This window comes from Cinclus cinclus, chromosome 27 (genome assembly GCF_963662255.1).
Source record: "Cinclus cinclus chromosome 27, bCinCin1.1, whole genome shotgun sequence".
Lineage (NCBI taxonomy): Eukaryota > Metazoa > Chordata > Aves > Passeriformes > Cinclidae > Cinclus > Cinclus cinclus.
The window spans coordinates 5,780,725-5,792,898 of record NC_085072.1 but is presented as its reverse complement, the minus strand read 5'-3'; the positions used below and the strand labels follow the sequence as shown (position 1 = coordinate 5,792,898).

General features: G+C 64.6%; 2 protein-coding genes across 4 annotated transcripts; one reads left to right on the top strand and one right to left on the bottom strand.

The window, feature by feature from the left end:
- Positions 1 to 263: 263 nt before the first annotated feature.
- Positions 264 to 5,798, top strand: LOC134054184 (glutathione S-transferase 2). 3 transcript variants are annotated; one of them, XM_062509705.1, is made up of 8 exons: positions 264 to 505; positions 677 to 752; positions 1,098 to 1,162; positions 1,258 to 1,339; positions 1,416 to 1,516; positions 1,719 to 1,814; positions 1,883 to 1,993; positions 2,453 to 2,548. In XM_062509705.1, exons 1-8 carry the CDS (start codon positions 278 to 280, stop codon positions 2,546 to 2,548), a joined length of 855 nt encoding a protein of 284 aa, XP_062365689.1. In that variant the 5' UTR covers positions 264 to 277. The 3 variants fall into 3 exon arrangements, with proteins under 3 accessions (XP_062365689.1, XP_062365690.1, XP_062365692.1); XM_062509708.1 differs by lacking the exons at positions 264 to 505; positions 677 to 752; positions 1,098 to 1,162; ... (3 more) ...; positions 1,883 to 1,993; positions 2,453 to 2,548 and adding exons at positions 3,439 to 3,471; positions 4,369 to 4,444; positions 4,538 to 4,602; ... (3 more) ...; positions 5,466 to 5,576; positions 5,657 to 5,798; XM_062509706.1 differs by lacking the exons at positions 677 to 752; positions 1,098 to 1,162; positions 1,258 to 1,339; ... (2 more) ...; positions 1,883 to 1,993; positions 2,453 to 2,548 and adding exons at positions 4,369 to 4,444; positions 4,538 to 4,602; positions 4,685 to 4,766; ... (1 more) ...; positions 5,293 to 5,388; positions 5,657 to 5,768.
- Positions 5,799 to 6,621: 823 nt separating this feature from the next.
- EPS8L3 (EPS8 signaling adaptor L3) lies at positions 6,622 to 11,761 on the bottom strand. The gene is made up of 17 exons (XM_062509580.1): positions 11,721 to 11,761; positions 11,548 to 11,621; positions 11,391 to 11,455; positions 11,153 to 11,308; positions 10,468 to 10,605; positions 10,314 to 10,390; positions 9,598 to 9,782; positions 9,258 to 9,515; positions 9,108 to 9,172; positions 8,458 to 8,532; positions 8,188 to 8,336; positions 7,882 to 8,094; positions 7,697 to 7,793; positions 7,481 to 7,594; positions 7,311 to 7,390; positions 6,833 to 7,215; positions 6,622 to 6,707 (listed from the first exon to the last, which is right to left on the bottom strand). Exons 1-17 carry the CDS (start codon positions 11,759 to 11,761, stop codon positions 6,622 to 6,624), a joined length of 2,256 nt encoding a protein of 751 aa, XP_062365564.1.
- Between the last annotated feature and the right edge of the window lie 413 nt (positions 11,762 to 12,174).

Genomic DNA, 12,174 nt, shown 5'->3' with positions numbered 1-12,174 from the left:
TCCCGGTGGAGCATTACCCTCTCTATCCCTGCAGTCCCCCATCCCAGTCCTGCTCATCTGCATCTGGAGCCGGCATTCCCGGGAAAACCTAATGGCGACTATAAAAACAACAAACAAACGTTTTGGAAAAAAAAAAAACCAAAACAAACTAACCGAGCATGAAAAATAAAAGTATTTAAGTAAAACGCTGAAATTGAAGAGGGGGGTGGGGCGGAACTGAGGCACAGAAGGGGAATGTGTGTCCCCTCATGGCTTGGGTTTGGGGGTCCCCGCGGTGATGGGGGAGGGTCAGGGGGCGGATCCCGAGCGGTGGTGGCAGCGCCAGCGCTGGCAGGACGCCCTGGCACCCCGCCTGTCCCCGGCCCGTCCCCTGCCTGCCCCCGGTGACGCCAGGGGGAGGGGACGGGGCAGGGTCCCGTCTCAGCGCGTCCCGGTCCGTGCTCTCGCGGAGCCTCAGCCGGCTGTCACCATGGTGGTCACTCTGGGGTACTGGGACATCCGTGGGGTGAGTGGGGTCGAGGGGTGGCAGTGGCGCGCTGGGGACGGGGGTGGGCACGGGTGCGGGGGTGCTGGGGGTCCCAGAGCGATGTGGGGGTGCCGGGGGTCCCAGGGTGTGAGGGAGAGGTTCGGGGGTGGCTTTGGGGTGCCAGAAGTGAGTGCTGTGCCCCCCCCCCAGCTGGCCCACGCTATCCGCCTGCTGCTGGAGTACACGGAGACCCCCTACCAGGAGCGCCAGTACCGCCCTGGCCCAGGTAAGGGGGAGGAAGCGGGGTGTGACCCCCAAATCCCTCCACCCCCTGCCCCCAGCACCCTCGTTCCTGCTGTGCCGCAGAGCGGGGGGGACGCCCCCACTTCGCGGCGTGTCCCGCTCCCCCCAGCCCCGTCCCTCCTGCCAGCTCGGGGTGTCGCCTTTGTCCTCCCCCGTTCCCCCCCCGTTAAAGGACCTTGACCCCTCTCAGGGGCAGCGTTCTCCCTTGTCTGCCCGCGGTGTCCCGGGAGGGGTCACCGCCTGCCCCGGGGCAGAGGAGGGACCCCCCCAGTGTCCGCACGCCCCCATTGCTGTGGGAACCTCTCCCCCAAAATCTTTGTCCCCCCAGCCCCTGACTATGACCCGAGCGACTGGACCAACGAGAAGGAGAAACTGGGGCTCGACTTTCCCAACGTAGGTGATGGGCAGGGTGTGGGAAGGGGGGTGTGGGAAGGGGGGTGTGGGGGTCACCAGGGCTGGCTCCCACCCCCCGGCACCCCCTCCCGTAGCTCCCGTACCTCATCGATGGCCCCACCAAGCTGACGCAGAGCAACGCGATCCTGCGCTACATCGCCCGCAAGCACAACATGTGTGAGTGGGGGGTTCCGGCACCGGGGGGGCCCCCGGGGTTTTGTGGGGTGGGGGTTGACACCTCCCCACCCCGCAGGTGGTGAGACGGAGGAGGAGAAGCAGCGCGTGGATGTGCTGGAAAACCAGCTCATGGATTTGAGGATGAACTTCGCCCGACTCTGCTACAGCCCTGACTTTGTGAGTACCCCCGTGGAGGTTATGGGGGGACAGATCCCCCCCAGCCCCCGGGGTAGTCCCCCCACATGGGACAAGGGGGCTGAGTCGTCGCCAGCACAGGGGTGTGTGTTGGGGCACATCCCTTGCCTGGCTGCAGTCGGGGAGTGATGCCCCTGGGTTCTGGGGGGACAGCCCCCCCAAACTGTGCCCCTCCACCGTGCAGGAGAAGCTGAAGCCGGCGTACCTGGAGCAGCTGCCCAAGAAGCTGCAGGAGCTGTCGCGGTTCCTGGGCTCCCGGCCCTGGTTTGCAGGGCAGAAGGTAGGTGGGGGGTGCTGGGGGGGTTTGGGGAGTCCCTGTGGGGGCTGACCCCCCCGCCCCTCCCACAGCTCACCTTCGTGGACTTCCTGGCGTACGATGTGCTGGACCAGCAGCGCATGTTCGTGCCTGAGTGTCCGGAGCTGAAGGGAAACCTGGCCCAGTTCCTGCAGCGCTTCGAGGTGAGCAGGGGCACGGCACAGCCCGGGGCCACCTCGGTACCATCTACATCCCCCACCCCTCCCGCTGTACCCATCACCATCCCTGACCTCAGGGGCTGTGTCCTTGTCCCATCCCGAACTTCATCCTTAAATCCCTTGTGTTCCTGACTCCATCCCTGTTCCTGTCACCTCTGTGACCCCATCCCTGACCCCCTTAGCGTCCCAGTCCCTGTCCCTAACAGCCCGATGTCCCCATCACTGACATCCCAATGTCCCCATCCTATTCCTGACGCTCCAATGTCCCTGTCTTAATTCCTTACACCCCAGAATCCATCTCTGTCCCCATCCCTGACCCCCTAGTGTTCCCATCCATGTCCCAAACACCTAGGTGTCCCTGTGCCCATCCCAGGCACCCCAGTGTCCCCATCCCTGACCCCGTGGTGTCCTCGTGGGTGTCCTCACGTGTTCCTGTTCCCCCAGGCCCTGGACAAGGTCTCTGCCTATATGCGCTCAGGGCGCTTCATGAAAACCCCGATTTTCTGGCGCACAGCGAAGTGGTGCAACACCAAGGAGTGAGAGGCTGACCCCCCGTGCCCCCCAGGTCACCCCCAGAAATCCCAATAAATCATGGGGGGCTCCCCCTTGTCCAGCTGCTGCTTGGGGTGCATTGAGCTGCTGAGGGACCGTGGTGGGAGTTGTGGGAACCCCTCATTTGTGGGGTAACCCTTGGGGGGATGTTGGACCCTCCTGGATCCCAGGGTGGGAGAACCCATTCCCCTCTGCATCCCGAAGATAACGGGGACCCCGATGGAGAGTGGGGGACCAAGGTGGGGTCCCTATCCCCCCAGGATAGTGAGACCCACCCCCCTGAATCTTAAGGGATTGAAAGGGGGGGACCCCGATGAAGCTTGAGGGGGTGTCACCGAGGGACCCATGGCCCCTGGGATAACAGAGTTCCCATTGAGTTTGAGAGGGGGGTCACAGGGCTCCTGGGAAAAGGGGGAACTCATGGAACTTAAGGGGTTGCAGTGCCCCCAGAATAAAGTGGTCCCGTGGGGATGGATGGGTGTGTCACAGAACCCCTAGGATAAGGAGGACCCCATGGAATTTAGGGGGTCACAAAGCCACGGGGATGGCGAGGGTCACAGAGCCCCCTGTTAAGGGGCACCCCCATGGGGTTTGGGGTGGTCACAAAAGCCTGAGGACAAGGAGGTTCCCATGGGGATGGGAGGATCACAGAACTGCGGGATGCGGGAAAGCCCGTGGAGTTCGGGGGCGTTGTGGAGTCCCCCAGGATAAGGGGGTTCCGTGCGGACCTGGGGGGGACGCGCAGACCCCACTGTAAAGGGGGACCCCACGGAGCTGGGGGGTGTCAGCCCCCCGGGACAGGCGGAGCCCCGCGGGTCCCGGCCCCGTTAAGGGCGAGCCCCGCCCCGGGCAGGGCGTGCCCGGGAGTCACGCGCGCCATGGCGGTGTTGGGGTACTGGGACATCCGCGGGGTGAGCGGGGACACGGCGGGACACGGGGGGACACGGAGGGACCCGCCACCCCCGGGGGACGGGCTGCGGGGACCCCCGGTTCTCCGGAGGGGGATCGCGGGCTCCCCCTGCGCTTTTCTGGGGGGGACGTAGGGGGGTCTTGGTGGGTCCCTCTGGTCTTTCGGGGGCTGCGGGGGATGCTCGGGGGTTTGTGGGGTCCCACCTGGTTCCGGCGGTGGGAGCCGTGGCTGTTCCCCTTTAGTGGGGGCTGCGGGGCTCTGTGGGCTTCGCTTTAGTCTTGGGGGGCCTCTGGGGATCCCTCTGAAACTTTAGGGGGCAGCGAGGGTCCGGGGTCCCATTGATCTTGTGGGGGGGGCTGTGGGATGACTGAGGGGAGTCTTCTCGGCCCCCCCCGTCCTCTGGGTGTTCGTGGGGGGGGCCCTTCGGGAGTCTCCTGTGTCTTTTGGGAATCCCTCTGTTTTTTTTCCGGGGAGGTGATCGTGGTGAATTAATCTTGGGGGGGAGCTGCAGGGGGTCACCCTTGAGGGGGATGGGGTGAGGCCGTGGGGGTCCCTCTGGCTTTTGGGAGGTCTTGGGCTGTCTTCCAATTCTTGGGAGAAGCTGCGGGAGCTCCTCTGTTCTCTTTGGGGGTCTGCAGAGACCCCTTATGTCTTTCGGGGAATTTGTTGGAGGTGTCCTTGATCTCTTGGGGTGGCTTGTGGGGGGACTGTGGGGGTCCTGCTGCACTTGGGAGTGGGAGGATGTTGCTTTTGGGAGGGGTCCCCCTGTGCGGAGGGTACTGACTGGAAGGGGGTGCAGTTTGCCCTCCCCCGTGCCTCAGTTTCTCCATGTGCGAGCCAGTTCCAGGCTCACGTGTGGGGGATGTTTTTGGGGCATCTCACTGATCCCAGTCCCCAGCTCGCCCATGCCATCCGTCTGCTCCTGGAGTACACGGAGACACCCTATGAGGACAAGCTCTACAGCTGTGGGGAAGGTGAGGGGGGGGTCAGGGGGTCCCCACACCACCCTCAACCTCTCTGGCTTTTGGAGAGAACACAGCATCACCCAGCTCCCCGTTCCCTTCCAGCTCCCGACTATGATAAGAGCCAATGGATCAACGAGAAGGAGAAGCTGGGACTTGACTTCCCCAACGTAGGTGGTCTGGAGCTGGGGGGGGTTAAGATTGGGGCTGTCTCAATGTCCCAGTGTCCCCATGCCCCTCTGTCCCCCCCAGCTCCCATACTTCATCGATGGCCCCACCAAACTGACACAGAGCAACGCGATCCTGCGCTACATCGCCCGCAAGCACAACATGTGTGAGTGGGGGGCCTGCAGCAGGGCTGGAACTGGAGTGGAGTTGGAGTAGGGCTGGAATTTGGTTGACGTTGGAGTAGGGTTTGTCTTAGGGTAGGTTTGGGAGTAGGAATTGGAGCAGGGTTGGAATTGGGTTGTGGTACAGTTTGGAGTGGGGGTGAGCATGGGAGTGGAACTGAAATTAAAACAACCCCCAGCCAGCAGTAGAGCTGGGTCAGGGAGGGTTTGGAGTAGAAGGTCTGGGGTCAGGATAGGTTTGGGTCCCCAGTGCTGACATCTCCCTGTGCAGGTGGTGAGACAGAGGAGGAGACCCTGCGTGTGGACATGCTGGAGAACCAGATCATGGATTTCCGCATGAGCCTTGTCATGGTCTGCTACAACCCTGACTTCGTGAGTGTCCTGCAGGCTGGGGGATCCTGTCCCAGCGTTGGGGACCTTGTGCCAGCATTGGGGACCCCATATTGGGAGGATTCTCCCCAGGGTAGCAGGCTGGGGCTGCCCATCCTCACCCCTTCCTTCCTCCCTCAGGAGAAGCTCAAGCCAGGTTACCTGGAGCAGCTCCCAGGGAAGCTGAAGCTCTTCTCCAACTTCTTGGGGGACAGAAAGTGGTTTGCAGGGGAGAAGGTACTGCCAGGACTCCCGAGGGGGCTGAGGGGGCTGGGAAGAGGTTTGTCTTCACTCTGTCCCCCCGATGTCCCCAGCTGACCTTTGTAGACTTCCTCATGTTCGACGTGCTGGAGCAGAACCGCATTTTTGAGCCCAAGTGCCTGGAGCCCTTCAAGAACCTCAAGGACTTCATGGACCGCTTTGGGGTGAGCAGGGGCACCCCGAGGTCACCCCTGGGTGGGGGCTGCCGCGGTGGGGGCATCCCTGACTCCATGTGTGTCCCTAGGCTCTGGAGAAGGTGGCTGCTTACATGAAGTCCAGCCGTTTCCAGAAGATGCCCATCAACAACAAGATGGCCAAGTGGGGCAACAAGAAGCTGTAGGAGCTCAGCATAGGGCTTGGAGGGTGGAGGACAGTCCTAACCCAGCCCCTCCAGCATCCTCCATCCTTGCGGGGGGGACAGCACCACTGGCATGACACCCCCCAAGACAATAAAGTGCTTTTTAGATGTGGCTCTCTGAGCCCCCCACAAACCCTTTGGTGTTGGGGGCGCTGGGGCAGCCCCCACCCATGGTGGGGGGTTGCTGGGTGTGGGGGGGTCCCTGCCCCATGGGGGCCGGTCCCCCTAACTGCGTGGCTGGTTTGGTTTAGGGGCACGAACTCAGCCCTGTGCTGTCCCCAGGGCCCTTCCTCGTTGCCGTGGGAAAGGAGCCCTGTGCACCTCCCTTCTTCCCGCCCCCGCTCCTCATTAGCACATTCCTAATGAGCTCTAATGAGGCAGCCCTGACAAAGGCTGGGGGGAGGGAGGGGAGCGTTGGTGCCCTGCCACCCACCCAGGGTGCTGAGTGGGGTGGGCTGGGGACAGCCCTGTCCCCCGGGGCCCTTCGCTGCCATCAACTCGCAAAGATGGGGACAGGAACGTGCTTTGGGTGCTGCGGGGAGTGCAATGCTGTGTCCCTCTCCCTGCCCCCAGGGTGCCCCCCAGACTCTGCATACCCAACTTCTATCACTTTTATTTTCCACATCAATCGCTTTACATTTTGGGGGTGCGAATAATTTCCCAGCGCCTGACCCTGCCGAGGGGAGTGCCTGCCCCCCTACTTCCTTTGGGCGTGGGGACAAGTCCCAGAGGTCCTGTGTCACTCACTGGTGGCTTTGAGGGGGGACGGTCTCTAATTTCAAGGAGTGGTTCTCTGTCTTGAGGGGGCCAGGCAAGATGGGGGGGGGGGGGGGGGGGGTTCGCCCCCAAGTTCAGCCGTTCCCGGGGTGCTCCATCCGGGGTGGTGACATGTTGGGGACATCAGCGTGGGCTCGGTGGCTCAGTTCGTGGGATAGATCTGCAGAGAAGGGGATGGGACAAGTGTGTGCGTGTGGGTGGGGGAGCTCCGGGATGGGGAGGGGCTGGGAGGGATGAGGGTCCCTCGCCCCAATGGCCAACCCGGGTTAGGGCGTGTTCCCTCACCCACAGGATCCGTCCGGGAGTGAGGAGGGGGCGCGGGCGTGGGGCCCCTCACACCCACGGACAGCCCGGGAGTGAGGAGGAGCGCGGAGCCGGGGATCCCACACCCCCAGGACCACCCTGGGCCGGAGAGGGGACGTGGGGGTGGAGGTCCCTGGCCCGCAAGGCCAGCCCCGGGGTGGGGAGGGGGCGTGGGGCCGAGGCTCCGAAAGTCCCGAGATGGGGTGGGGGTGCGGGGGTGGGAGTCCCTCACCCCCATGGATGTCCTGATGGGGGACAGCTTGAAGAGAACCCTCCGCCACTCCTCGGGACAGACGCCTCGCAGCTCGGCCGGGCTCATCTGCAGCAGCTCGTGTCCTGGCAGCACCCCCAAGGTCCGCACCGTGCTGCGGGCGGGCAGACAGGGGTGAGCCGGGCTTGCCCCCACGTCCAAATGGACCCACGCGGGTTTTGGGGGGCAGGGACTCAAGAGACCACCTACAGCCGCGAGAAGCCCTTGTCCATCAGCCAGGCCGTCACCTCTGCCGGCGAGGAGTTGGGGTGCAGGGTGGGGGGACTGTCCTGGAGAGGGGGACAAAGGGAGGAGACATCGGGGTAGCCACGCCCTCGTGGTGGGGGGCGCGGGGAAGGGAGGGGAGAGGGGACCCCCACCTGTCTGCCGCTGCGCCCCGGCTCCGGGAGGGGCTCCAGGATGTTGCCCGGGACGTGTCCCCTATCCCCCCGCTCGTCCTGCACCAGCCACCACTTCCTCTGCTGGTCCAAGACCTAGGGGAGGCGACAAGGGGGGCAGGGCGGAGGGCCAGGCCCCCCGGGGTCCCAACTTCGTCGTCCCCACGAGCACCCATGGAGGGGACCCCTCGTTTCTACCTGCAGAGTGTCCCCCTTCCTGACGCTCAGCTCCTGCGAATTTCTGGCCTGGAAGTCGTACAGGGCTCGGACCAGCCCCTGTGCAGGGAGTGGGGATCTGGAAGTGGTGAGGGGTGGATCAGTAGCCAGTCGGGGGCCAAATCTTGCCCCGATCCTTCGCATCCGTAGGGGAAGGGGACACTTACACTTGGCTGGGGCTGTCTCTCCAGCTGGTGACCGGTGGCTGTGCGGGGGGCAGGGACAGGGAAGGGTGTCGCAAGGGAGTTGGGGAAACTGAGGCAGGCCGTGGGGTGTCCTGGAGACCCCTGTGGCGTTCCTGCTCCATCACCGGGGGCAGCCACCCGTCCGAAAAAACCGGGGTGTACGGGGGCACCAGGGCGCTGTTGGGATACTCAGCCCTAAAACCATAGGGGAGGACACCGGGGTGGGTGTTGTGACCCCCCTTCAAATCCAGACCACCCCCTTTTCGGTGTCGGAGGGCCGGACCCCACCTGGACTTGTTCCAGGCAGTGCCCAGGCTCTTCCAGACGCCGTAGTCGTCATCGTTCAGGTTGTCCTCAAGGAATTCCAGCGCCGCCGGCAGCAGCAGCGGACTCTCCACCGCCGGGGCCAGGCCGGGGCTGGGGCAGTGGGCCAGGACCTGGAGGGGACGGGGATGGAGCAGCACCCCCAAACGCACCCCCCGCGATGGGGGGAGTGAGGGGAGATCCCCACCTGTCTCACACATTTTGCGGAGTGGGACCCGTTTGGGGGGCACTCACGAAGGACAGAGCTGAGAAGATGAGGCGCAGCAGCTCGGGGGGGTTGGGGTCCGACATGTAGGGGTGGGTCCGTCCCTGTGGGCACAGGGGGAAGGGTGTCCCTATGGAGGCCCCCCCATCCTCACACAGCCCCCCCCAACCCCACAGAGCCCCTCAGTCCACTCACAGCTCCCTCTTCCCATACAGCCCCTCCACCCCACACAGCCCCATCCCCACACAGCTTCCCCAACCCCATGGCCCCCATTCCCACACGGTTTCCCCATGGCTCTCCCTCCCCACATATCCCCACTCCCGCATTCTCACGCAATCCCCCATCCCCACACCGCCCCCTATTCCCACACCGACTCCCATCCCCACAGCCTGCCCACCCTCACAGACCCCTCCATCCCCACAGCCTGCCCACCCTCACAGACCCCTCCATCCCCACAGCCTGCCCACCCTCACAGACCCCCCCATCCCCACAGCCTGCCCACCCTCACAGACCCCCCCATCCCCACAGCCTGCCCACCCTCACAGACCCCTCCATCCCCACAGCCTGCCCACCCTCACAGACCTCTCCATCCCCACAGCCTGCCCACCCTCACAGACCCCCCCATCCCCACAGCCCCCCCGCCTCCCCAGCCGCCCCCATCCAGGCCGACGGGACCTACCATGAGGTTGAGGGCGTATTTCACCTTCTGGAAGAAATCCGTGTAGTCATCCTTCGGGGGCAGTGCTGGAGGAGCAGAGCTGGGGCTGGCACCGGGCTGGCCGCACCAGAACCCCGAGCAGCCCCCAAGGACACTCCCCTCCCTTCCTACATGACTTCTTCTTCTGCTTTTTCTTCTTTGTGCTGGCCGAGTTCAGGGCCGTCTTCAGCCGGCCCGTGAAGAGCTCCAGGTCCGCCAGGACGTGGTTGAGAACCTCCTGTGGGTGCAGGGGGGACGGTGTGTGCTGGGTGGAGGCTGCGGTGTCCCCATCCATGGGAGGTGGGTTGGGACTTACAATATCTCGGTCCACCTCGGACACAGCCCGGGCGGGGGGTTGGGTCCGCGGCACCTGTGGGGCTTCCGGCACACCTGGTGACACCACAGGGTCACCCCCTGCTCCTGGGGAAACTGAGGCACGATGCAGCCCCTCCCTCCCCAGCCCGAGACTCACGGTAGTCCGAGGAGAACAGCCCACGCTGGGGGGGCATCCCACGCTGAGGGGGCACGGGGGAGTCTGGCTCGAGGGCCTCTGCCCAGCGCTCCAGGGCCGCGTACGGGGGGGCCGGGCTCGGTGGCGTGTCCGGGCTGCTCCGGGACAAGAGGGATGGGGAGGGGGAAGGTGAGGATGAGCTGAGCCTGGGGGAACGGGTTGTGGGTGTGGGCATGGGGCAGGAGTGGGGCTGATGCCGAGGTGGGGGTCTGTGGGTGTGGGGTAACAGGGAGGAGGTCTAAGCCCGTGATGGGAAATAGGGTGGGGAACACATTGCGCCCAGGGGGATGAGGAGAGACGGAGCTCATGGGTGGGGAGGTTCTGTGCCCATGGGGATGAGGAAGAGGGAGTGGGAGGGGAGGAACTGAGCCTGTGGATGGGGTGGGGGGATCTGCGTCCATGGGGATGGAGTAGGAGGGGTAGGAAGGAAGCTGAGTTCTTGGATGGGGTGAGGGGGTTGGGGTAGGATGGGGGGACTGAGCCAGGAGCTGAGCACTGGGGAAAAAGCCCCCCCACCCCCCCCCACCCCACAGGCAGGGGCTCTTCGGGGGACATTGGGACAGTGTGGGACCACAAGGAGACCCCATCGCCAGACTCACCACAGCTCCGGGGAGCGAGACTGGGGCTCAGTCGAGCTGTCTCCAGGGAGGGGTCGCAGAGTCACTTACCCACCATACCTGTGCCCGTAGTGATTGCTCTGCTCCTCCTTCCTCTGCCTCAACACCTTCTCCAGGCTGCCCCTCAGCATCTGTGCCTGGCACGGACGGACCCGCTGCCATCAGCTCCCCATTCCTGGGGGCTGCCCCCATTCTTCCCTCTCTCAGGGCTCACCCCCAGCCGCTCGCACTGGAAGAGCAGCACGCTGGTCCTCGGCGGGTTCCTCTCCTGGACGCTGATGGCCAGCACCGTGTTGTCCAGCCCAGCGGAGCATCCCTGGACACTTCCCAGCGGGAAAGCCTCCAGATCCTCCTGGAAGGGGGGAAACAGGGTGCTCAGTCTCCCCACCCGAATGGCTAGGGAAGGGTTAAAGGGGTGCAAGTGGGATTGTGAGGATCGGGCTTGTGAGGTGTGAAGTTTAGTGGGGTGGTGGGGTGGCATAGGAGGGGCATAGCAGAGTTTGGGGGGCTGAGTCTGAGGGTGGGGCAGGGCTGTGGGTGCCAGACTGGGGTGTTGCCCAGATTGGGGGGTGCCAGAGCTATAGGAGCTGCCGGGGCTGGGGGGTAGGGGGGGGGGGGTGTACTGGGGTTTGGGGATACCTGGACAGGGGGATCTGGGATTTGGAAGGTCACAGGATTCAGGGAATACCCTGGCTAGGGGGTACCGGGGTTTGGGGATGCCCTGGCTGGTGGGTATCGAGATTCAAGGGGTGCCCTGGCTGAGGAGTGCTGGGCTTTGGGGGGTGACTTGCTTGGAAAATATCAGGATTCAGGGGGTACCAGGCTTTGTAGGGTTACTTAGCCGAGGGGCTCCATGGCCAGAGGGTACCAGTTTTGGGGGTGCCCTGGCCGGGGGGTACCTTGCTCTCCACATCGCTCAGCACCAACTCCTGGTCCTTGACTGCCAAGATGACATCCTGCCCCCAGATCCGTCCCTGCGCCTCCAGGTCCTTCAGGCGCCCCAGACAATCCTCGGCACTGCGGAGGTCCCGCTCCAGGTGCATCGTGAGCAGGTGCTGGGGAGGGACACGGTACCCGGGGTCACAGGGGCCCCCTGGCAAGGCTGGGGGGCGCGGGGCAGTTTGAGGTGGCTGCTACCTCAACGTGGTGCTGGAAATCGTTCTGGAGCTTGAGCAGGCTCTGCCCGTAGTCCTTGCGCTGGTCTGAGGGCAGACGCAGGGTGAGGTGACAGGGAAAAGGTGGGGACAGTAGCCGGGGGGATGGGAGGGGTTTTTGGGGTGCAGCCCTCACTCACTGTAGATGCTTTTCCCGGTGAGGCGGACGAAGCTGTTGGAACGTCGGAGCGGGGTCCTGTCTTCATATTCACTCCTGGACGGACGGAGGGACCTTTACACCCCTGCCCGGCTCTCCCGCCCAGCCCTCGGGGGTCCCCAAGGCAGGGACCCCCCCACCCTGCTGGCCGCTCACCGTGACGGGGCGCTGCTCCAGCGGCCGAAGGGGTCTCCCATCTTGCCGGGGAGCCGCAAGAGCGTCTCGATCCTGCTGTGAGACCCCGGCCATGATCCCTGTGTCACCCCCAAGGGAGTCCCCACCCATCTGAGGGACATGCCATCCCTCCCCCCACCCCGGACGGTCCCGATGCCCTGGTGGCCACCAGGACCCCCCTGACCATCCATCCCCAGTCCCCCTGCTCTATCCCAGCTCTAGGGGGGGTCACCCAGTGGCCGAAAACAACCCCCCACGTCCCGAGATGGGGTCTCTGCCCCGAGGCGTCCCCGCTCACCTCGATCGTCTGCTCCGCCGCTCGGGCTGTTCCTGCGGAGGGTGACACGGGCAGGGGACAGGGCTTGTCGTTCGCACCGCACCCACCTGCTCTTTGCCCTCTCGTTAAAGCGGGGGAGGAACGGGGGGGACACAACCA

Bases quoted from the DNA above. Each gene is read 5' to 3' on its own strand.
- LOC134054184 (XM_062509705.1), top strand. From the start codon at position 278: ATGGGGGAGGGTCAGGGGGCGGATCCCGAGCGGTGGTGGCAGCGCCAG. The intron at 1,163-1,257 runs GTAGGTGATGGG...CCCCTCCCGTAG, and splicing joins TGGGGCTCGACTTTCCCAAC to CTCCCGTACCTCATCGATGG. The intron at 1,517-1,718 runs GTGAGTACCCCC...TCCACCGTGCAG, and splicing joins TCTGCTACAGCCCTGACTTT to GAGAAGCTGAAGCCGGCGTA.
- EPS8L3 (XM_062509580.1), bottom strand. From the start codon at position 11,761: ATGGGAGACCCCTTCGGCCGCTGGAGCAGCGCCCCGTCACG. The intron at 11,456-11,547 runs GTGAGTGAGGGC...GTCTGCCCTCAG, and splicing joins CACCGGGAAAAGCATCTACA to ACCAGCGCAAGGACTACGGG. The intron at 8,533-9,107 runs GTAGGTCCCGTC...CTGTGCCCACAG, and splicing joins AATACGCCCTCAACCTCATG to GGACGGACCCACCCCTACAT.